This window comes from Microcebus murinus, chromosome 22 (genome assembly GCF_040939455.1).
Source record: "Microcebus murinus isolate Inina chromosome 22, M.murinus_Inina_mat1.0, whole genome shotgun sequence".
Classification (NCBI taxonomy): Eukaryota; Metazoa; Chordata; class Mammalia; order Primates; family Cheirogaleidae; genus Microcebus; species Microcebus murinus.
Genome location: NC_134125.1, coordinates 12,657,803 through 12,681,539, shown reverse-complemented (window position 1 = coordinate 12,681,539; position 23,737 = coordinate 12,657,803). Strand labels below are relative to the sequence as shown.

The 23,737-nt window shown below is 34.9% G+C and overlaps 1 protein-coding gene across 4 annotated transcripts in view; it reads left to right on the top strand.

Annotated features, from left to right (window-relative positions):
• TAOK3 (TAO kinase 3) overlaps positions 1-23,737 on the top strand; it is a 173,403-nt gene that overhangs the window by 93,255 nt on the left and 56,411 nt on the right. For 3 of the 4 annotated variants that reach the window (XM_012756477.3, XM_012756478.3, XM_075996609.1), the window contains exons 4-9: positions 5,642-5,713; positions 6,146-6,247; positions 9,713-9,758; positions 10,674-10,770; positions 13,202-13,315; positions 14,853-14,944. In XM_012756477.3, coding sequence (XP_012611931.1) covers positions 5,642-5,713; positions 6,146-6,247; positions 9,713-9,758; positions 10,674-10,770; positions 13,202-13,315; positions 14,853-14,944 — 523 coding nt within the window. Of the gene's footprint in view, positions 1-5,641; positions 5,714-6,145; positions 6,248-9,712; positions 9,759-10,673; positions 10,771-12,220; positions 12,721-13,201; positions 13,316-14,852; positions 14,945-23,737 lie in introns of those variants that run through there. The other variant, XM_012756480.3, reaches the window with a different exon arrangement.

The following is a 23,737-nucleotide window of genomic DNA, read 5'->3' as shown; positions in this document are numbered from 1 at the left end:
CTCTTGTGTCTTCCTCAGCAACAACCCTTACCCTCCCCTTAAGAGTATCCACTATCCTGATTTTTTATGGTCCAAATATAAATAAAAATAATTATTATTTTATTTCTTTTATTTTATATTTAACCCACTTACTCTGTACTCCTAAACAGTGTAATTTGGTTTTGCCTAGTTTTGAACCTTTAAAAATGGAAACATTCTGTATATATTCAGTTGTGCCCTATTTGTTTTACTCAGAAATATATTCTACAGTCATCTTTTCCTACTTTCCTTTTATTGCATTATATCTAACACATCCTCTCAGAATCTCTCTTGGCCAGAGTCAGAGGGTGGTTCCAATCTCTATTTGACTCTTGTATTTCAAAAAGCTGCCAGATCCTTCTCAAAGTTCTAATGTTTCAGATGAATACAATAAGCCAGGCATGCTTTGAATCTTACTAGCAAGCCATTTGCAATAGGAGCAAAATGAGACCTACCTTGCAGTAGGCTGCAGAAGACCTGGTGATTTATTTGCTTTTTGGAGATAAAGCCTTTCTGTTTAGCTAGAGTAGTGTATGCCTTTTGAAAATGAGGACTATTTTTAATATTTCTTTACAACTCGAAAGGCTAGCACAATCCCCTGTTTACAGTAGGTACTAAATATATGTTATTTGTTGCTAACAATAGACTATAGAAATGATAAAGCTACCTGAGTGGCATTGATACTGAAATGTAATCATTAACACTATATTGCCATTTTTGCTTTTAGAAAGCCTCCCAAGATTGCAAATGCAATAAATATCAATACTATTTTAATAATAATATTCTAAAAGTGAATAGTATGGGCCCATATATACCCATGAGGCACCAACCTTTTATCTATAAGTGGTCAAATAAAAGGTCAAACCTTTTATCTATAAGTGGTAAACCCTAAAAATGGATTTTTTCCCTCCGGCCACAGTAATCCTTATATGTGTTACTCCTTACTCACTGTCATGGATTCTTCCTCTTGTTGCATGTACCATTATAACCAAGAAAACTCTATTGACTGTTATTTGGACAACTGCGATAGCCCACTTTGGTCTCTCTCCAGTTTGTTGTGCTTACCTCAATGAGCTAGAAAAAATGTAAATAGGATCACACCCCGGTTTTGCGATAAAGCCTTTAAGGGCTTTCCCCATTCTTAGGCTAAGATCAAAATCGTTAATGTAGCCAGCCTACAAGATCTTTCCTGATGTGGTCTCTATCTGAACTGTATTCCCTCTCATTCTCATTGCTGTAGCTTTAATTGCCTTCTCTTGATCATCCGTCATAGGATTTTGCGTACACTGTTTTCTCTGGAATATTTTTCCCTTCCATCTTCTCTCTCTTATCTCCTGTTCATCTTTTAGCATTCAACTTAAACCTCATTTCTTTAGGGAAGGCTTTCCTGACGTCCCTAACTCACATTCCCCATTTTTGGTTCTCAAAGTAACACATACCCTTTTTTTTTTTTCTATATATTTTTAGTTGGCCAATTAATTGCTTTGTATTTTTAGTAGAGACAGGGTCTCACTCTTGCTCAGGCTGGTTTCAAACTCCTGACCTTGAGTGATCCTCCCACCTCGGCCTCCCAGAGTGCTAGGATTACAGGTGTGAGCCACTGCGCCCAGCCTACATACCCTTCTTTATTTTATAGCACATGACACAGTTGCAATTTTACATTCGTTTATGATTTTATTTTTGTTATTGTCTTTCTGTTTTACTAGAGCAGTGATAGGTACAGAGTGTATTTGCTCACAACTCTGTCCCTAGCACTTAGCCCTAAACCTGACAAATTGTAAACAACTAGTAAGCATTTATTGAATGAATGAACTGTGAAGAACTCAGAGAACTTGGTACCACTAATTAGTATTTTTCATAAGTCATAGTCATGCTAGCAAACCATAAAGACCAGAGTCTAGTAACCGATGTTTTTATACCTAAACACTATAATTCTGTTAGACTCTTAATAGGTTATAGCTTTTACACAGGATGATGCCAAGGAATAAGCTTAATGTGAATTGTAAGCTAGCACAACTCTTGTAGATTCAATCAGCTGAAAGAATATGTTACATTCAGAGAAAATAGAAGTTATCTTGATGAAATATCTCTGTGTATTTGTATTTACACAAGTAATTCTGAAATTAATGTTAACAAATGAGATATTAGGAAACTGTATTAAAGGGGGAAAAAAGGGCTGAGCATATTCATTTTTGTATTCACTTAAACACCTCTCCACAGTAGGTAGTTTTCTAGTGCTCCCTTGTTGAATGCAGCATATCATCCATAATCTACCTAAAGCAAATAATTTAGTTCTGTTTTTCTGGATATGATTTCCTTTTAGTTTTAGTTGAGGCTCAATAAAAAGGGCCAAAAGAAAAGTTTGTATTTAATTTTTTGTGTTTCTCTAATAACTAGCAAAAAGCATAGCTGGAGAATGTTTAAGAAAATATCAGAAACACATTGTAAATTCTCAATAAATATTTTTTAAATCAATGAGCTAAAGTTACTGAGACTGTTGGAAGCATTAAATATGAATGTAAGTTTCCAGAATAAAACTTGAAATAATAGAGGCCATAATCATTTATATACACTATAGAGCACTGAGAGCTGACACCCATTGATAGCTTCCGGCTCTATACTAAAACATGGATTTTGTTTGTTTTTAGTGTCAGTGTAACAAGTTCTGACTTTTAACCAGTATAAAGTTGTGTTAAAAAGTTCACATGTTGTCTGGTCGTAGTGGCTCACGCCTATAATTCTAGCACTCTAAAAGGCCAAGGAGGGAGGATGGCTTGAAATCAGGAGTTTGGGACCAGCCTGAGCAAGAGCAAGACCCTGTCTCTACTCAAAATGGGAAAAAAAAATTAGCTGGGTAACTAAAAATATATATATATATATATATATATATATATATATATATATATATATATATATACAAAAAATTAGCCAGGCATGGTGGCACATGCCTGTAGTCCCAGCTACTTGGGAGGCTGAGGCAGGTGGATTGTTTGAGCCCAGGAGTTTGAGGTTGCTGTGAGCTAGGCTGATGCCACGTCACACTAGCCCAGGCAACAGAGTGAGACTCTGTCTCAAAAAAAAAAAAAAAAAAAAAAAGTTCACGTCTATAAAACAGTCAACATGGAAATGTTTTTCAAATTTCAGGTCTCTGCTCCAGTATAGAAATTGTATAAGCAAATGAATGCATCAAGTTCTAATTAGTGGTTGATTATTCTGTAAATGTAAGAAATACATTTTTATTGTAGGCTGATTCTTTTTTCATGTCTGTAGTTCCAAGTAGCATTGATTATAAATAACCTTAATAAGCAATTAGATAATAATACTATCTGATTCCATTTGTGTAGGTTTTTTTTTTTTTAATTAACGGTTAAGAATTTGTTTTTTAAAAGCCCCACAAGTTAAAATTTCTCATTGTGTATTTCCTAAATCTTTCCCAAGCTCCTCAAGCTGTACGATACATATACATGTATGTGTATATGTATTTATGCCTAAAATATCCACTGACTTTTCAGATATAGCCCCTCTAACCTGTACTATAATACTGAACTTATATCAGCATTTCTTTGTTGCTGTCATATAAACACAGTCTTAGCATTAATGTTTAAAAGTCAGAACAATGTGAGAGATTTTTTGTTTTTAACAAAAGTCAATCAAGGCTCACGCCTGTAATCCTAACACTCTGGGAGGCCAAGGCGGGTGGATTGCTTGAGGTCAGGAGTTCGAAACCAGCCTGAGCAAGAGCAAGACCGTCTCTACTATAAATAGAAAGAAATTATTGTTCAACTAATATATATAGAAAAAATTAGCCGGGCATGATGGCGCATGCCTGTAGTCCCAGCTACTTGGAAGGCTGAGGCAGTAGGATCGCTTGAGCCCAGGAGTTTGAGGTTGCTGTGAGCGAGGCTGATGCCACGGCACTCACTCTAGCCTGGGCAAAAAAGTGAGACTCTGTCTCAAAAAAAAAAAAAAAGTCAATCTATACCAGGTGTCCTCAAACTACGGACCCCGGGCCACATGCTGCCTACCTAGGACATTTATCCAGCCCCCCGAGTGTTTTTGCCACCACTGCTTGTCCTGCTTAGCAGCCAATTCGACTCGTCCCGGGCCCACAGTGTGCACTCTCCAACAGTCTGAGGGCCATTGAACTGGCCCCCTGTTTAAAAAGTTTGAGGACCCCTGGTATATCTTCTAAATCAATAAAAATATCTAAAGTGTGCTTTTGTGGAGTCCTACAGATCTGAAAATTATAACTAATATATATCTTGTTTATATATAATAGGTTCTTTTACCGTAGTGCTTGTAAAAAAATTTTTGTAGTATTTTTTTATTTTCTTTGCATTTTGACATTCAGTAAGAATCCATGGATGAATTCTTTTTACATCAGCAATTATTGTTTGAATTAACCTTTTTAAAAAATCATAAAGAAACCATTATTATATCTGAAGAGCTTTACTTTTCTTTTAAATTAGTTATATTTAAGAAAATGCTTATACATTTTTCTCTAAAATTGGTAACCTGATCTTTCAGTGAATGAATTCCAATCTTTTACTTCAGAACCACTGAGATAGCTTTATTGGTCCACAATAATAATATCATACAAATGAAATAGCTTACTAACATCCGGGCTATGGCACTGATGCAGAGAAAATCTTTTAAGGTTTTGTGTTTATTTTTCTAAAAAATTTAAGAAAACTAGTTAGTTTTAAATATCTTAAGTAAATTGAGAGGAAAAGACTATTACTTGAGTTATTTATGGTTTTCATGTATGCTTTCAGTGAATTATATATTGGGTATAGAGAAGACAAGCAAAGATAATTATGAGACAAGGCAACCTTTATAGATTAAAAATACACAAATACATACATAAACGTGGGTAAGTATATGTGTAATACATTCGTATTATAAGATATAAATGACCTTGCAAGTGAAAGTCCCTCTTAGCATTAATCTTACGTTCTGCTGCACTATTCAATACAGTAGCCAGGGGCCGGGCGCGGTGGCTCACGCCTGTGATCCTAGCACTTTGGGAGGCCGAGGCGGGCGGATCGCTCAAGGTCAGGAGTTCGAAACCAGCCTGAGCGAGACCCCGTCTCTACCAAAAATAGAAAGAAATTAATTGACCAACTAAAAATATATATACAAAAAATTAGCCGGGCATGGTGGCGCATGCCTGTAGTCCCAGCTACTCGGGAGGCTGAGGCAGTAGGATCGCTGAGCCCAGGAGGTTGAGGTTGCTGTGAGCCAGGCTGACGCCACGGCACTCACTCTAGCCTGGGCAACAAAGTGAGACTCTGTCTCAAAAAAAAAAAAAAATACAGTAGCCAGTTGGGAACCAGCCTGAGCAAGAGCGAGACCCTGTCTCTACAAAAAATAGAAAAATTAGCCAGGCATGGTGGTACATGCATGTAGTCCCAGCTACTTCAGAGGCTGAGTCAGGAGGATCACTAGAGCCCAGGAAACTGGGGTCGCAGTGAGCGATGATGATATCACTGCACCCTAACTTGGTGACTGAGACTGTCTTAAAAATAAATATCATTAATTAATTAACTAATGTCTCTAGTCAAATATTTAAGTTAAACCGTCTGAAACATTATTTATGTTTTCTTCTACCCTCTTAACACAGGCTACGAATGCTCGCACCAATGAGGTGGTGGCAGTTAAGAAAATGTCCTATAGTGGGAAGCAAACACATGAGGTAAGATATAATTGTATACCTAAATTGATACAAGCAATTTAGTATGAATCTTTAAACATTTTTTATTACAATTCTTTTTCCCCCTTTTGTAGAGCTTATAATAAAAGTTCCTGGAGTGTTTTGTCTTTTGTAGGACTTTCATGCACACATGTGCACATTAATAATTTTTTTAAGTTCCTAATATTCTAGCTCAGTTAACTATGTTGCAGGATAAAACATGGGTGCATGTAATGGATTTTTAATAATTTATTTGGAGATAGATTTGCATTTACATGCACTCAAACTAAAGAACACAAGTTGTAATAGCTTCTTCATTTATTAGATATTTACTTTTTACTTAAAATAATAAAAAGAATATAATATATGTATACTTGATCATAAAATATTATTTTCAGTTTAAAAATTAAAACATTTCCTTTATGACTTCAATAGAAATGGCAAGATATTCTTAAGGAAGTTAAATTTTTACGACAATTGAAGCATCCTAATACCATTGAATACAAAGGTTGTTACTTGAAAGAGCACACTGCATGGGTAAGTCTAAGGACCTCTATTATCTTTTTTTTCCTATTAATTTTTGTCTTTTTCTATATTATCTATTTGATCTATAAAGTTATCAGTGCCATTTCTGTTCCATTGACTTTTGTTATCATTATTTAATATTTGTTAACACTTTGGTGTGTCAGATGGTGTACATTCCATGAGATTAAATATGATATCAAGCTTGTTGGAAATTCCATTTGATAAACACTCAACAAAGAGATGGTGAAAAAGCTAACATAATTTTATAGTGACTTATTTGTAAAAGTGAAACGTATAGCCTTTTATTCTCATCCTAGAATTTTTATCTTCATTATTTTTCATCTTCTACTCCAGTTCTCCAAAAATTTTGCATTGTGCTTGGTATTTTCATCACTGTGTAATTTTTAGGAAACAGGGCCTATCATGTGATTAAAATAAAAGACTTTTGTCCCATTTTATCTTTTTAGTATATTTTTACATGTTTGTGTTTCTGTTTTTATGTTGGCACGTTAAGCGCAAATTAAAACTTGGAAATGTTATACTTTGTACTTTATCAAATTGCACATTTCAACTTAAAGTCCAGTTTAACTAGCATTTATTGAGTGCTCACCAAATACCTAGTCCTTTCCTATATGGGATCTCTAATTGGGGAATGGAATTTTTGTTCCCAAACAGACTATCAAACAGTATACTTAAACATTTCTGTCCAAGCAAGTCTTAAGATATCTATTAATAGAGCTATTGTTTCCATTCTGAAAAGAAGAAATTAAGCAAAGGAGTGTCTATCTCATTATCTAGAGTTCAGTTGTCTGGCAGTCTCAGCTGTCTTGAAAGAGTCAAGAAAGGGATTTCAAGCAGGCAGAATAAATGTTACAAAATCCATGTGCTACATCTCATGTGTTTCAAGTCTGGAGAAAATCCTCAAAACTCTTATTTGAAGCCCATTTACTCCTAGATTATGTAGAGTGCTAATAACCTGGTTTCTGTCTACAGCTTATTTGATAGACCAATTAGAAGGAGCTCTAAGGAATTGAATCATTAAAGACATGTATACAGACACAAGAATAATTTGACCATAAGGAAGAAATCAAGGAAGCTAGAAGGCAGACATAATAATTTAAAGGCAGGGTAGCTAGAGTTGTTTAGTGTGAGGTGCAAACTACCAGCTCATGTACCTTTGTTTGCTAGAATAACAGGGAAAAAAATATTTGTGACAAAAATGCTGAGTTTTTAAACATATAATTTTTAAAATAAACTCAACTGTGAATATACTCATTCTATTCAGTTTTAAAGTTCTAAAGTTCTATGTTCATATTCCATAAATTCAGCTTAAGGAAGTCATATATACATATTCAATTGCTCAATTTAAAAAATTAGAGAATTATGTGATAAAATTTAGAACTGTTTCCATCAAAATTGATTAAAGAAAAAAGTAGGCCAGGCGCCGTGGCTCACACCTGTAATCCTAGCACTCTGGGAGGCCAAGGCGGGCGGATTGCTCGAGGTCAGGAGTTCAAAACCAGCCTGAGTGAGACCCCATCTCTACTAAAAATAGAAAGAAACTAATTGACCAACTAAAAAATATATATACAAAAAATAAGCTGGGCATGGTGGCACACGCCTGTAGTCCCAGCTACTCGGGAGGCTGAGGCAGTAGGATTGCTTGAGCTCGGGAGAATTGAGGTTGCTGTGAGTGAGGCTGACACCACGGCACTCACTCTAGCCTGAGCAACAAAGTGAGACTCTATCTCAAAAAATGAAAAGAGTAGACCACATAATATTTACTCATTTGGAATCTTTCACAATAAGAAATTAATGTTTCTGAATCTGTTTTTAATGTCAAGCAGAAAACTATAATAAAGTTTCTAAACTTTAAACTTTTAAACTTCTCATATTTTAAAGTGTTCCAGTAATGTAAGGTATATAATACACAAATATATAACTATAAGATATAATTATTATACATAATATATAACATTATTATAATATACTCTATAACCATATTTATTATATTCTAATATATTATAATTCTATAAAATATATTTTATTAATATATTAACATAGTGACAGATAATTGATATTATATGTAATACATTGATTATAATATATAACTATAAAGCTATAATAAAGTTTCTAAATTTTAAACTTCTAAACTTCTCATATTGTTTTAAATTATCCCAGTAATGCAAGGTACCTAATATATAAATAATATTAATTTTTTTAAATGAAAGGAATTAATATATTGAAATTGGTTATATCTAGTTGATTATAGGAAATTTATATTTCATATTGACCATGTGCTGTATTTTAGAATAACAAAATTATAATTTGTAGGAGTGTGGGTGCTTGCATGTGTATGTGTGGACATTGGTCACTGAGCACTAATAATTTTGACCTTGGCTACAAATCAATAGTCTTGAGCACTTAAAAAATGTAGGATGAGATTACAGTTTTCACATTTTTGCTTTTAGAAAGCCTCCCAAGATTGCAAATCCAATATATATCAGTACTGTTATAGTATTCTATAAGTATTTTAAGATTTAAATTTATTTTTTTCATTATTATTATTTTTCTTAGAGAGAGAGTCTCACTCTGTTGCCTGAGCTGGAGTGCAATAGCCTGATCATAACTCACTGCAGTCTCGAACTCCTGGGCTTAAACCATCCTCCTGCCTCAGCCTCCCAAGTAGCTACGACTACAGGCACATGCCACCATGCCTGGCTAATATTTTATTTTTATTTTCTGTAGATACAGGAGTCTCGCTGTGTTGCCCAGGCTGGTCGCTAACTCCTGGCCTCAAGCGATCCTCTTGCCTCAGCCTCCCAAAGTGCTGGGATTACAGGTGTGAGTCACCGCGCCTGGCCTTAAGATATAAATTTAAATATTTCATATCTCTCAGGGATTCAAGCTAATGTAATGATACATAGCAAGCTATATCTTTAGATTCCGTTCAAAATGACATCTTTTTCTTGTTTACAACTTTTTAAAATGTGAAATTAAGGAATTTATTACTTACTGTTTTATTTTATTTAACAAGTACTTTCTAGTATTTAACTAGTATTTCCCAGTATAGATTTTACTGGCTCATGTATTTGTTTGCCACTTTCTAAATTACAAAGTTTAATTTATAGTACAACCTAGCCACCCTAAATCCTTTTTGAAACAAGGAGGTGTGGAAGTTAGTAAATAAATCTAAATAAATCTTGGCAATCTTAGCTTGACCATTTACAGTAAATATTTCTATTTCTAGTCCCCTTATAATCTTTAGGCTAATTCCAAGTAAGAAATAACAAAACCTGAAATGATGAGAATCATAAAAATCAATTAGTGCCAGATGACCAAAATTCAGTCTAAGTTCAGGTTGGTCAAAATATTTATTCTCTTAGTGTTCTTAGTTCCGTGGTTGGGTGGCTGGTTGGTTGGTTTTAGCAGTTTCTTATTAACCTTCATTGTTCTGATTATTTTAATCTGTTACAGTTGGTGATGGAATATTGCTTAGGCTCAGCCTCTGATTTGTTAGAAGGTAAGAATGAAAGCACCATATCCTCCTTTCTGTTTTACTTTAATCAGAATGTTATCTACTGCTATATTAAAGTGTAGTTTAGACAACCTAAGTGGATGATGGCTTGGACTTACGGGTTATGTGGACAAGCTATGCAAACTTCATCTCTGCAGTGTCACTGAAAGTGTCTGAGTGACACTTTCAGTTAGCAGCCTTCCCACTGTTTTAGTTCATGGCCAATCCAGGGCACGTACTGCTAAAATGGTTGGCTAATGTGGTGTGGTATGTGTGGCCAGAAATATCAAATTCATGAGCATGTATGAAAGAGAGGCAGATAGTATGAAATCATATTGGAATTTAACCCTTTCAAATATCTTGACTGACCCACTTCTCTGCAAATACTATTATAACCAGAGGCTGTGTTAATAATTTACATTACAAAATATCTTACATCATCCTTGATCTCTGAATAGAAATTGCTCATTAGCTGCTTTCACAAATAATGAAAACCTATAGTTAGAAGGGGTAATTAAAGATGGCTTTGTGGCAGAGAAGAAGAATGTAACCTACAACACTCCAGGGACTTAAAATGTTAGAAGAGACTGGTAAATTTGTGCCTGGCCAATTCAAATTCGTGGGCTTTGACAAGCAACTGATAAGCAAATTAACAGTGCATCATTAAATGAATATCAGTCATTCTTTGTCTTATTTTGTTTGGAAGGGTCATTTTGTTTATTTTAATCCACTTGGGTTTCCTGTTATCTGATCATTTATTGCTATTCTATAGAAAATATATGTCCTGTGTATTTAGGTGAATGTGTTCCTAAATTGTCATTTGAGAAAGTATATAATTCCCTCTGTTATAGCTGTATAAAATAATAAAAAGAGTAATGAAACTGATCATCTACACCTGGCTTTTTTTTTTCCCTTCCTCAGTTCATAAGAAACCACTTCAGGAAGTAGAGATTGCTGCCATTACTCATGGTGCCTTGCATGGGCTAGCCTACCTACATTCTCATGCATTGATTCATAGGTAAGATTAGAGACCAGTTACGTTTTCATTTCAGTTACAGGACTATCTATTTCAGGAACCTTGAAAATTAGTGCGTGCTCCAATTTTTAGGGTGCCTAAGGATTTATGGGAAGCAAATAGATTGCTGCTGCTTCTTGAGGTAAGGAGTAAAGTTGCCAGAATTTAGCTTCTATCTTTTAGTCTCTCCCATATATCCACAGAGACTTACCTCATCTCTGTTCTGTAGGTAACTATTTTCCAGGCTTGGTGCTACAGGAAAATTTTTAAAAGGCCCCAGCAACCGTTTGATACTGTGTCACGAAGAAAACAAAACCAGCCTTTCTTGCATATATCTATTTCTTAGCCAAGTTGTTCTTCCTTTCCTATTGCAAATAACAAGTTAGTCGTATATAAATATATGCTGTTTTATCACTTAAAACGTTTTGGATTTCTGTAGTCTATAGAGATACTTAGGAAGGTCCTATCTTTACTGTATTTTGGCAGACGAAGAGACCAGGGCTCAGAAAAATTTAAATAAGTTACCCGTTGTTTCAGAGCATTTAAGTAATAGAGTAAGGATTGAAACGCAAATGTCCTGACTCCCAATCCAGAGCTTTCCTCTACCACACCACCACTCTCCTCCCTGCAACCTGTCTCCCTCCACAAATTTCTTCTAAAGAAATTTTTTTTATTACCAATCTTTGCTTTTCTCAGTAATGAAAGTTTAGTACAGTTACTTTAATGAATGGTGGGAGGAATAGTGGAATATTAGGTGGATATAAAGAATCTGAGATGGCTTGAAAACAGAAGAAAACACTTGTCATTTCCTATGAAGAAGTGAAACTATTAGGTCACAGGTTCCCCTTTTGCTCCTGTTTTAATCATCCCAGAGTGACCACCACCAGTTACTGGTACTATAAAAGCAGAACTTCCTCAAGATATGCAGACCAAAATCCTACCAGGAATTTGGCTTGTTTATAAGGATGAAGAATGAACCTAGTCATATCTAATAAATACTGACAAAATTTACCATAACATCTGTAGATTTGACACCTTTTTAAAAGCATATCCCTTTGGTACTAAGGTGTTATCACTGAATGCCAACTTGCTTGTGATGATGTTGTCTGCTCTCATTAAAGCCCCACAGTTCAGTTTTGTTTTTTGGTTTTTTGCCTTTATTACCTTAATCTGTACATTAACTTAATGTTTTAGTCTGTATTATGCTTTATCTTCTTTAGCATGTAAAAGAAGTTGAAAAGACCAAAAAAATAAAAAAAAACTTTTAGAGAATGTTCTCTAAACTTAAAAATAATACCATGTCTCAGATTTTTATTATTTTGATTTAAAAGACAGTTCAGTCTTCTAACTGAAGATAATAGAGAAAAGATACTTTTCTGTTTTAAAGAGAAATAAATAATGCTTTTTTTTCCTTTAGTTCTCTCTGCCAATGCCTCTAATGTCATCATGAGGAAGGAAACTGAATTTTCAAGGGAAGTTTTTGTAAAAAAGTTGTTATGGGAGCATTCGAACCTTGTCATTTTCAGCTTGACATAAGTTTCCCTCATCCTCTCTGCCTTATCCTCTCACTGCCCATCAACTTCCAGCTCTTGGTTTCTAGTACTCATTACACCTCATGTCTTTTTTTTTTTTAAAGAATAAGCAGTACATCCACATCTTCTCATTCTAAATTATCATACTGAGGAATGAATTTTTTATATTTTTAAAACTTTTTGCTGCATAAAACATCCAATAGCTTTAGTAGTAACCACTTGAGATTCTTTGTAGTAATACAATAGAAATGCAATTTCCTAACCCCTAATCCTTGTTTGTTTTGATCTTTCAGGGTCTTCTTTTTACTGTACAGTGTTATTTTTAAAATAACACCTTCTATATAACATGTACCCTCAAATGCCTTAGAGTTGCAGTTACAATTAAAGGCAGAGAGAAAGGGTCACAGGCAAGAAAGAAAAGGTATGTGCGTAGTTGAGGTTTATTGGTAGGTAGTCAATACAGAGTCATTACAGGTTTGTTTAGGCTCCAAAAATGTCACATAATTTGGGGGGGAAAAAGGCAGTTACAAATGGCTCCAGTTTTTCCAGCATAAGGAATACTGTTGATGACTGGATTTAGCATTTAAGAATATGCTTTTGTAAGAATAGCAGTTGAATATGTTTCCTTGTCTGCAATGTCTGCCTTTTTTCTCACTGTGTATTCCCTCCATCTGAAGAAAGCTCTACCTTTAAGTAATTACTATGACCTACCTGTAAGTACACCCAGGTATCTGAGCCCCCTTACAACATACAGTAATTACTAAATCCCCTTCTGGCTATCTGAGCAAGGTTTTTTTTTTTTTTTTTTAATAAACTTTTTTGTCTTATTAATTGCATGCTCTGACCTATTGCATAATCAAAATTGAAAAGTCATTTTCTCACCCTCTTATTTTTTCCTATAGGGATATTAAAGCAGGAAATATTCTTCTAACAGAGCCAGGGCAAGTGAAACTAGCTGATTTTGGATCTGCCTCAATGGTTTCACCTGCCAACTCCTTTGTGGGCACACCTTACTGGTATGTAGAATTAGACAACATGACATAGTTTTAAAATATTCTTACACGAACAAGATGGACCCATGGTGTTGGTTATCTTTTGTTTTTTTATAGTGTCTTGCCAATGTGCCTCAAAATGAGATTTCATTTGAGAAGGATAGAAAACTCACTAGCATAAAAAGGAATACTCTTAGTATAAAATTTACAATGACTTTAAATTGTTCAAATAGGGCTGGTGTCACTGTGTGTAAACTGAACAGGATTATCAACTCACTGACCAACTTCAGGTTTTAGATTTCATTTGTGGTTTCTTTTGAACTTTTCTCTTGAGGCAGAGTATCCAGGTAAGGACAAGGCAGCTTCTTTAGCCTACTCTGATGAGCCAACAAATGTCAATCTTACCTTTTAGTGAAAGAAATCCAAGTCTTTGTCTGTGTTGAGTTCTCTGTTACATCACCTAGCTTGTCATTCTGACTTGGAGTTTTTTGCCTATTCTGTTCCAGATTCCTTTCCTTCCTTTCATGGATACACTGGAATTTCATTATACCTTAGAGAATGACTTATATCCCTGGAAAATTACTTGCCTACTAAAAAAAAAATCAGCTGCTATTTGGATTTTCTCCCCATCATCATCAAATAGCATTTACTAAGCAACTGCTTACACACAGTAACAGAGCACAGTTCTGTTCACAGGGTATTAAACTGATATGGCCCCTGCCCTCCTAATGCAAATGCATTACGGACAAACAAGTAAAGTAACATCCATTACCATAACCTGTTCTTTGTTTCTGTAAGTTTTATTATCTTTAGAACACTGATTACATTCCTTTAAATCATCCCATAAAGTGTTTTTTGTGGGCTGGGTGCAATGGCTCACACCTGTAATCCTAGCACTCAGGGAGGCCATGGCAGGAGGATCGCCTGAGCTCAGGAGTTCCAGAATAGCCTGACCAAGAGTGAGACCCCCTCTCTACCAAAAGAAAGGGGAAAAAATGCACGCCTGTGGTCCCAGCTACTTGGAAGAATAAGGCAGAAGGATTGCTTTGAGCTCTAGAGTTGGAGGTTGCAGTGAGCTACAGTGATGCCACTGTACCTTACCCAGGGCGACACAGGAAGACTCTGTCTCAACACAAACAAAGAAGGCAACTGAACACCCCTCCTCACAATCCTCCACCCCTTCATATAAAAAAGTGTTTTTTATGTTTAAAGTGATTTAAGTATTTCGTGTATAGTAATTCTTTACAAATCTCTATGAGGTGGCTATTAGAATTCTCTCGATTTTTACAGATGAAGAAACTGATATGCAGATAGGTTAAGGAACTTACCCAAGATCAACCTGATAGTAAGGGGTGGAGCCAGGATTTATTGAAAATAATGTTTTATATAAATCACCAAGTATATTTATATTTTGAATAGTATTTTCAAAATGATTTGTGTAAGGAAATAATATCAGATAAGAATTTTGGAGTCCCGTTAAGAATAGTTAATTTCATTGAATCACTTTATTAGAGGAATTTTGCTTTTAATTTGCAATTTAAGTGTACATTATGTTTGATAGGATGGCTCCAGAGGTAATCTTAGCTATGGATGAAGGACAGTATGATGGGAAAGTTGATATTTGGTCACTTGGGATCACCTGTATTGAACTGGGTGAGTAAAGAGTTACTTATTTTCATTGTATTTTTAGGAATCACCCATTATTTTGTCAGTTAACTCATCCAGCTATTTAATGAATTACTGCTTTTTGTGTGCCCGGTAATATGAATTTATTGTATTTTCTATACTCTTATATAACACAAGATTGCTTTCTCTCTGCTACATTTTCATATTATTAGTTTAATTAAAGGAGTTTAAGCAGATATGGCAGTTAACAAACCTAGAAATACAAGACAGTAAGTACTAATATTTTAAAAATATCTATTCTCCATACCATGAGTAATAATATATATCCTGCCTTTATGATATTTTCCATTACCTTAATTTATATTTCCAACTTATATTAGGGAAATCCAAAAAAGTATTAGAAAGCTTATCAAAGATCTTACCCTAAAACTGTATTTGACCCACATAGAGTGCAACCTCAGAGAAAATTTCATGTTAGAAAATGCCCCAGCTATAAAGTTGTTCACCAAATACTGTGACAGTTATCTAAAATTGTCTAAAATGCTGCAAACCCCTTTTCTCTGGTTGTATATTTTGAACTTTAATCTATCTTAAAAGCTGTCTCTATCCAGTGATGTACTGGTAAATATAACAACTGAATCTCTTGTGGAGAGAGAAAAAGCCCTGATTTGTGGCATTTGCCAATTTCCGTGGTGTAAATATTCCCACTATAGCCAATTTTAAGCTACCAGTGCTATTCACTAAATATGGAATTGGGAAAAGATGTGCCCAGTTGGCCTTCCAAAGCCAGTATGAGCTGGCTCCACTGTACCACTACCATTATGTAGATACATATATTTATACAAATATCTGTTTGTATAAATGTAAAATCAAAATGTTAAACTTTTTAAAAATTAGCTTTAAAAAAATCCTTTGACCTTGTTTTTTCAGTTTAGAATTTAATTTCATTTAATTAATTCTATCCTGGTTTCCAAATTGATCCTGTGAGAATTTGAGTTCCAGTTTGATTCTCAGACTATGGTTTTCTCTTTCCCTAAAATGTTTGGCCTACAAAGAAAACTTGAGATTCTTAGCATTATATTTACAATGTTTCATTGACCCTTTTCAAAACAGCAACATATAGTAAAGATGTACCATGTATCTTTTTTTTTTAACATTAAAGAGAAATTAATTTTAAGAAACAGAATTTGGGAAGGAAAATCAGAATATTTATTTTTTTCAATTAGGCTAACAGATTCACATGGTTTGTAAAATCAAAAAGTATATAAATAAATAGTGAAAGGTCTTCTTCCACCACCAGTAAAAAATAAAACTTTAAAACATTTAGGAGAAGCCCCCCATGCCTCAGTTTCTCATCTGTAAAACAGAGATAATAACTGTTGCACTTCATAGGGTTGCTGTGAAGATTAATGATAAAGCGCTTGAAACATGGCCTACCATGTAATGAGCACTATGTAAATGTTGTTACTATTATTACTCTAGAATACCTTTACAAGTATAAGGATTTATCTAATCAATATTTTAAAAGCATAATGACAACTATGATAATTTTTACTACTTTATAAAGCCATGTAAAACAAAAATTAGAAGACAGTCCATGGACTAGGAAAGGTCATTGAAACATATCTAACCAACAGGGTATTGGTCCAGAATTTATAAAATACTCTTACAATTTCTTTATCAAAAAGAAAAAGCCAAACAGCCAGTAGAAAAATGGGTAAAAAATATGATTTAAAGGAATGCATTGAAGAGGAAACCTAAATGGACAACAAACATCAGAAGATACTCAGGCTCATTAAGGAAATGCAAGTTAAAATAATTTCACATCTGTCAGATTGGCGAAAGTTTTTAAGTCTGAGGATAATAAATTTAGGGATGTGTCTAAGGAAATTTACACACCTATTTAACAGGAATGTAAGTCGCTATAATAGCTTTGGAGTACAAATTGGCCAAATCTTTTCATGCTGGTGAGGAGCAGTGACCTGACACTTCTAAAGGTATACCTTGGAGAAATCTTTACACACATACACTGGGAAGTGTGTACAAGGATGCAACCTTGTCTATAGTAACCAGAAAAGGTGGAAACAATCTAAATTCTTATCTAAAAGAAAATGGATAAATTATGGAACACTGTATTGCAGTTAAGAATGAGCTAGCTCTGGCCGGGCGCTAGTGGCTCACCCCTGTAATACTAGCACTCTGGGAGGCCAAGGCAGGTGGATTGCTCAAGGTCAGGAGTTCAAGACCAGCCTGAGCAACAGCGAGTCCCCGTCTCTACTATAAATAGAAAGAAATCAATTGGCTAACTAAATATATATATACACATATAAAAAAAAATTAGCCGGGCATGGTGGCACATGCCTATAGTCCCAGTAGTCCCAGCTACTTGGGAGGCTAAGGAAGTAGGATTGCTTGAGCCCAGGAGTTTGAGGTTGCTTTGAACTAAGCTGACGCCATAGTACTCTAGCCCGGGCAACAGAAGTGAGACTCTGTCTCAAAAAAAAAAAAAAAGAATGAGCTAGCTCTACATGTATCATCATATGTAAATCTCAAAATCATAACATTGAATATTTAATGAACAAAAAAATTGCAAGAGTATAAGTACAGTATGATGCCAATTATGAAAGTTTTATAAACTCCTTTACATATTATTAAGAGCATATAAATACTAATAAAGCATAAGAATGCAGATGCTAAAGACACAATTTCAGAATAGTAAACGCTAGAGAAAGAAAGGGGGAAAGAGCTGTATCTATTTTCTTATTTTTTTTTTTAGAAGAAAAAAGACCTGAAACAAATATGACAAAATAATGATAAAGCTAAGTGGTAGGTGTCTACTAAAATATTCTACAAAGTCTTATCTATTTCAAATATTGAATAATTTAACTTTTTAAAAATTAAAAATAAATATACATTCCTTTGTGGAAAGAACTACTTTGTGCATAGTATAGAGTTAGAAATATAGAGTAAGTTTTAGAATTAGACACCTTGGGTATGAATCTTGGCTATACCAACACTTAGCTGGCAGGACCACTGTGCATGGCTGCAACATAATGCTATCAGGCATTTACATGGTCTAGGATGTAAATGATACCTCCTGGAGGGGTGTAACATTTTGATTCTGGGTATGTGATCTTGGACCATTTTCTTCCTAATCCTCAGTCTTCTTGTCTAAGTGAAAATAACAAGGCATGTATCATAGGTGTTTTCAGGCTTTGATAAGATAACTTAGGTAAACTATTTAACAGTGCCTGTCACCTAGCAAATGCTCATTAACAGCTAATTATATTCATATATAGAATTATTTCTAATTTTCAGGATGTATATTTCAGAAAATAAAAATGAACCAAAAATTTCCTTTTAACACTGAGATCATAGCAGCAACTCCTTAGTTATGACACTTTAGAGGATATACCACCCAAGTTGAATCTTACAGCTAGTTAATGCCAACCCATGATTTTAACAAGTTTTTTTCTTACCGAAATCCCTCTGAAATGTAATATGGATTCTGCCCTTTCCAACCTTCTTCAGTGGAACAAACAACATACACCCTTTTATGATGATTCAAGATCATCACCACTCTAGCTTTTTCACTGTGTTGATGTAATGATGACAAGTTTCAAACAGCAATTGACATTGGGTGAAACAGTAACAGGTCCCAGGAGATATCTTAGTACTTCCTCTCTTGAGACAGCCCCTGGTATGTGCTTACTTTCTAATTTTAAGTATAAAAATGAGTTGAAATATATATATTTCAACTCAATTTATATATATTTATTTATATATATTTATATATATATTTCAACTCAACTGAAAAATATATATATTTGAAATATATATATTTCAAATATATATATAGCAACATGCTGTCTGTATCAGCCTTTGCTTGCCTTTTATAAAATGATTATTGAATTAAAGAATAAGATATCCTTTCCCAAATTGTTTTATCCTCCACAATAGCTATTCCTTTAAACCGATAGGTAGTAGTATCAAATTATGCTAAAGAGCATAGACTCTACAGTCAGATAGACTTGAGTTCTAATTCCACTGCTGTCATTCTATAGTTGTATGATTTTGGTCAAGTTATTTTAACTCTGTGAAATTTGCATAACAAGATTCCCCACCTGGCCGGGCGCTGTGGCTCACGCCTGTAATCCTAGCTCTTGGGAGGCCGAGGCGGGCGGATTGCTCAAGGTCAGGAGTTCAAAACCAGCCTGAGCAAGAGCGAGACCCCGTCTCTACTATAAATAGAAAGAAATTAATTGGCCAACTGATATATATATAAAAAAAAAAATTAGCCGGGCATGGTGGCGCATGCCTGTAGTCCCAGCTACTCGGGAGGCTGAGGCAGGAGGATCGCTTGAGCCCAGGAGTTTGAGGTTGCTGTGAGCTAGGCTGACGCCACGGCACTCACTCTAGCCTGGACAACAAAGTGAGACTCTGTCTCAAAAAAAAAAAAAAAAAAAAAGATTCCCCACCTTATGTTGATTGTCTGAATTAAATTAGCATATGGATTTAAAGTGTTTACTTTTATATCTGGTACATAGTATGTGCTCAATAAACACTAGACATTTTCAGCACAATTTTGAGACACAGTAGTTTTTAATCTACATTTTAACATCTCTTAAAACTAGGAAACAACATGTTAACTATAGTTAATAATAATGCTTTGAATACTTGAAATTGCTAAGAGCAGAGCTTAGATGTTTTCACAAAAAAACAGTAATTTTATGAGACGATGAATAAGTTAATTGTGGTAATCACAATGTATATGAAAATCAAAACAGCACATTGTACATCTTAAATGTATGCAATTTTTATTTATCTAAAAAATTCAAGCAATTTTTTTAAAAAGTAGGACCTGTCTTATAGGTCAAAACATCTTATAATTGGTAGCATTTTTCTAAGTTATATATAAGATAGTTGGTACATATTAAATAGTGGTACATCTTATTGTCAGTAACATCTTAGATTCAAATAAATATGATAGTTGCTCAGTAAATATTCACAAAATAAAATTGTTAGGACATTTAACTTCTCAGCAATTACTTAAAAATTATTATATCAGTGGTGTAATAAACCATACAAGTACCTCTTTGACAGCTTCACCATATATCTCCATGTCCCTAGCATGAACTTTGTTAATGGACGAGTAAAAGAAGGGTCTTTGGGGGCTTTTTTAAACATGAAAAAAGGAAGGTTAAACAGTTCCCGATAAACTCTAAGCAATCATTTTTCTGTTTTCCACATATTTGAGGTTTAATGAAATTCTGGGCACACACAATATATTTTAAATTATGCTTCTAATTTTGAAATTACATTGAAAGCTGTGGATAGTGCCCAAATAGCATGTTGTCCCCTTTCAGTGTGATAGCTCTCTCTTCTATAATAATGTATATTTTAAAAAAAATTCTAATGTAGAGTTGAATTATTGAGGTAACACCACAAAGCAAGATGATGATAATATTACTGGGTACTGTCCTGTTTCCTAAAGATCAAGCTCTACAGTTCCTAAGTGGTTAAGCCTGTTCTAGAAATTGTCTTTTGCTAAATTGATCTTCCATTGAAAGAAACATTTGAATCCTCTGAAACTCTTGGACATTGAAATGGTCCGTCACCAGATATTTTTCAAGATTATTTCAAGACAAGTTAATCTGGATGCTCTTCTGTTTAAACTACAGACATTTAGTTCACCAGCAAAGATCATGGTAGAAGCTGGCAAGAGGCCCATCAGCGTTGTCAGGGAATTGACTCTTTTCAGAAATAAATTCTACAGGAAAAAAACAAAAATATAAATGTTGTTATACGGTTTCTCTGCCTGGAAATTTTTCCTCTACATTAGCCATTCATTGTTTATCTGTTAATAAATGAATGCTATGATGGCTGTTTGGGAAAATGGGTAATATTTAGTCTTCTGAAGTTTTTTTTTTTTTTTTTCATTTTGAAATACTAGTACTATCTATCATAAAATGCACAGGATTATTAAAGAGGCCTAGCAAAAAACATAGGCCTTGGAGTCTCATAGGATTGGGTTGAAATCCCAATTTGGCCATTACTATGTGATTTAATTTCATTATTTAGCCTCGCTGAACCTCAGTTTCTTCAGTTGGGAAACTGGAAGAATAATATCTATCTTGCCAAGCTATTGTGAGAATTATAAATGACATATGTAATGTGCTTAAAGCAGTGAGTGCCTGGCATACAGTGGGAACTCAATAAATGGCAGCAGTTATTATTTTCATTAATTATTATGGCTGTCAATCATATTTGTTCATAATATCCTTATGACTTTTGAGGAAGTATTTATTTAAAGATAGGGGCACTCTTTGATTTTCCTTATTAGAGTCCAGCCCAGTAGGTGCTCTAATTTAGTATGATCCTTGCCCAGCATAGCAGGTTCCAGAAACTTCATGAAACTGACCTTCCTGCACTTTGACATAGATGGATCATCCACAAAAAATGGATCATTGTCTTTATGTTAAATAGAAACTATTGTTTTCTGTTTTAATGTAGTTACCTTAGCATTTTAATGCTTCTATCTTTTTCCTTTTACTTAAGAAAATATGGGTCCTGTATCACAGGGTGGCTTCAAAAGCACTCCCAGTTTCTATTCTGCTGTGTATGTAGAAGCTCTATGCAAACTATTATATTTTGCAGTAAGGGTTGAGAAACTTTCTGTAAAGGACCAGATAATAAGTATCTAAGCCTTTGCAGGCCATACATTGTCTGTCATAGGTATTTAATTTTGCTGTTGGAACATGAAAGCAGCTATAGACAATGCATTAATGCTGCAGTGCGCCCTACCCTCTTGCACTCCCCCCCCCCAGCTGCTCACCAGGAACCAGGCTGCACAGCAAGAGGTGGGGGGAGCTAAGCCCCACTTACACTGACAGCCGCTCCCAATCACTTGCATCACCTGCCCCCCCATTTGGTGGATGTGCAAATACTATGCCATTTTATATAAGAGACTTGCTCCTCTGTGAATTTTAGTATCTGTGGGGGGATTGACTGTGCTTGAAGCTGCCAGAAAGCCAAGCTCTAGAAACTTTTTAGAGTCTGCCTCCTGAAAAATAAAATAAAAATAACTCCATACTAGATTTTTTTTCTCTTCTGCATTTGAAACAGTTATAAATCCATTTGTCCACACAGCAAATGTTAACAGTTCATGTCTCTGTAATATCAATATCTGTTTGGTGGCTGGGCGCAGTGGCTCACGCCTGTAATCCTAGCACTCTGGGAGGCCGAGGCGGGCCAGATTGCTCTGCTCAAGGTCAGGAGCTCGAAACTAGCCTGAGCTAGAGCGAGACCCCGTCTCTACTATAAATAGAAAGAAATTAATTGGCCAACTAATACATATAGAAAAAATTAGCCGGGCATGGTGGGTGCATGCCTGTAGTCCCAGCTACCTGGGAGGCTGAGGCAGCAAGATCCCTTGAGCCCAGGAGTTTGAGGTTGCTGTGAGCTAGGCTGACGCCATGGCACTCACTCTAGCCTGGGCAACAAAGTGAGACTCTGTCTCAAAAAAAAAAAAAAAAAATATCTGTTTGGTGAGTGTAAAGTGTCCTATTGAGAAGTCAATGAAAAAATATTTGTAGAATTGTGGACTATCACATTCCATAGGTACAGATATCATTTAGTCAAGAAGTTTCTCCAAAGTAGCACAGATGAATAAGTATAGATGTCTTCTGTGTGAGTGCTACAAATGACTTAAAGTTCACTACTTTTCAACATTTCCTGGCTTTTTGTTTCTCTTTTGTTTTTTAACTATTCTAGCTTTTCACAGATTCTTCCTTCTGTGAGTGAACACATCTTTCCTGTAACTTCTACCCTTAGTTCTTATTCTGTATCTTTGAACTGCATAGGATAAGTCCCAGTTTGTCATTTTAGAAGTGGTTAATAGAAGAACTTTTACTTAAAAACTACATACGATGCTCTGGTGAAACTAGAGACCAGATTATGAATTAGAAAGTGGGGCTCTGTAAAAAAATCCATTAGGGTAAGCATGGCAGAATGAGATGGTGATTTATCTTCTATGCCATAATAACTAATAAATAGCATAAAATTAACTGCACTCAGATCCAGAGCCTCGTTTCTTTCCTTTGATCCACAAATGGAGCACCTAATATGTGAATAGCATTTTATTACAAATTCTGCGGGGAATAAGGAAAAGAATAAGAGTATTAAGATTATAAGGTCTTGCTCTCTTGCAGCTTATGATTTCTTTTGACAGAAAAGATTTGTATGTTTATGTAAATATAATAGGTGAGCACTTGCCAGGTGAGCAAGGTACTAAGGGAGAGCTAGAGGAGTTCCAATAAAGAGATCATGGTTGGCTGGGGTGGAGTGAATCCCCAATTAAGTCGCACCTGACTCACTGAGTTTCTTTTTATAATGAGATTGATCAGACCTTCTTTATTGTTTATCCTCCTCTTCCTACCTCCCATTTCCCTCTCTACTCCCACCCCGTAGAAGTTCTTTGGCTTGGATGAGGCATCCAGCAGTGTTTACTGAGTAGAATTAGCTTATCTCCCATACTATGTTAGTGATGTTTAAGAAGTTCCATTTCACAGAAATATTTTTTTGTTTGTTTGTTTTATTCTACTTTGCTTTCTGAAATTTTGAAATGAATATGTATTTTTTAATTAAAATACACATGCAAAGACATTCATTCATACCTATCATGGGAAAATGGGCAAAAGCCAATTTTTTGAACATATTTTGGAAAAAATGTTTTATTTTTTTTCCAATCTTTTGAAATGGATTCTTTTAGGAGCTTTGCCAATGTACATTAAATGACCAGCAGCTTCTTCTGAATAGCTA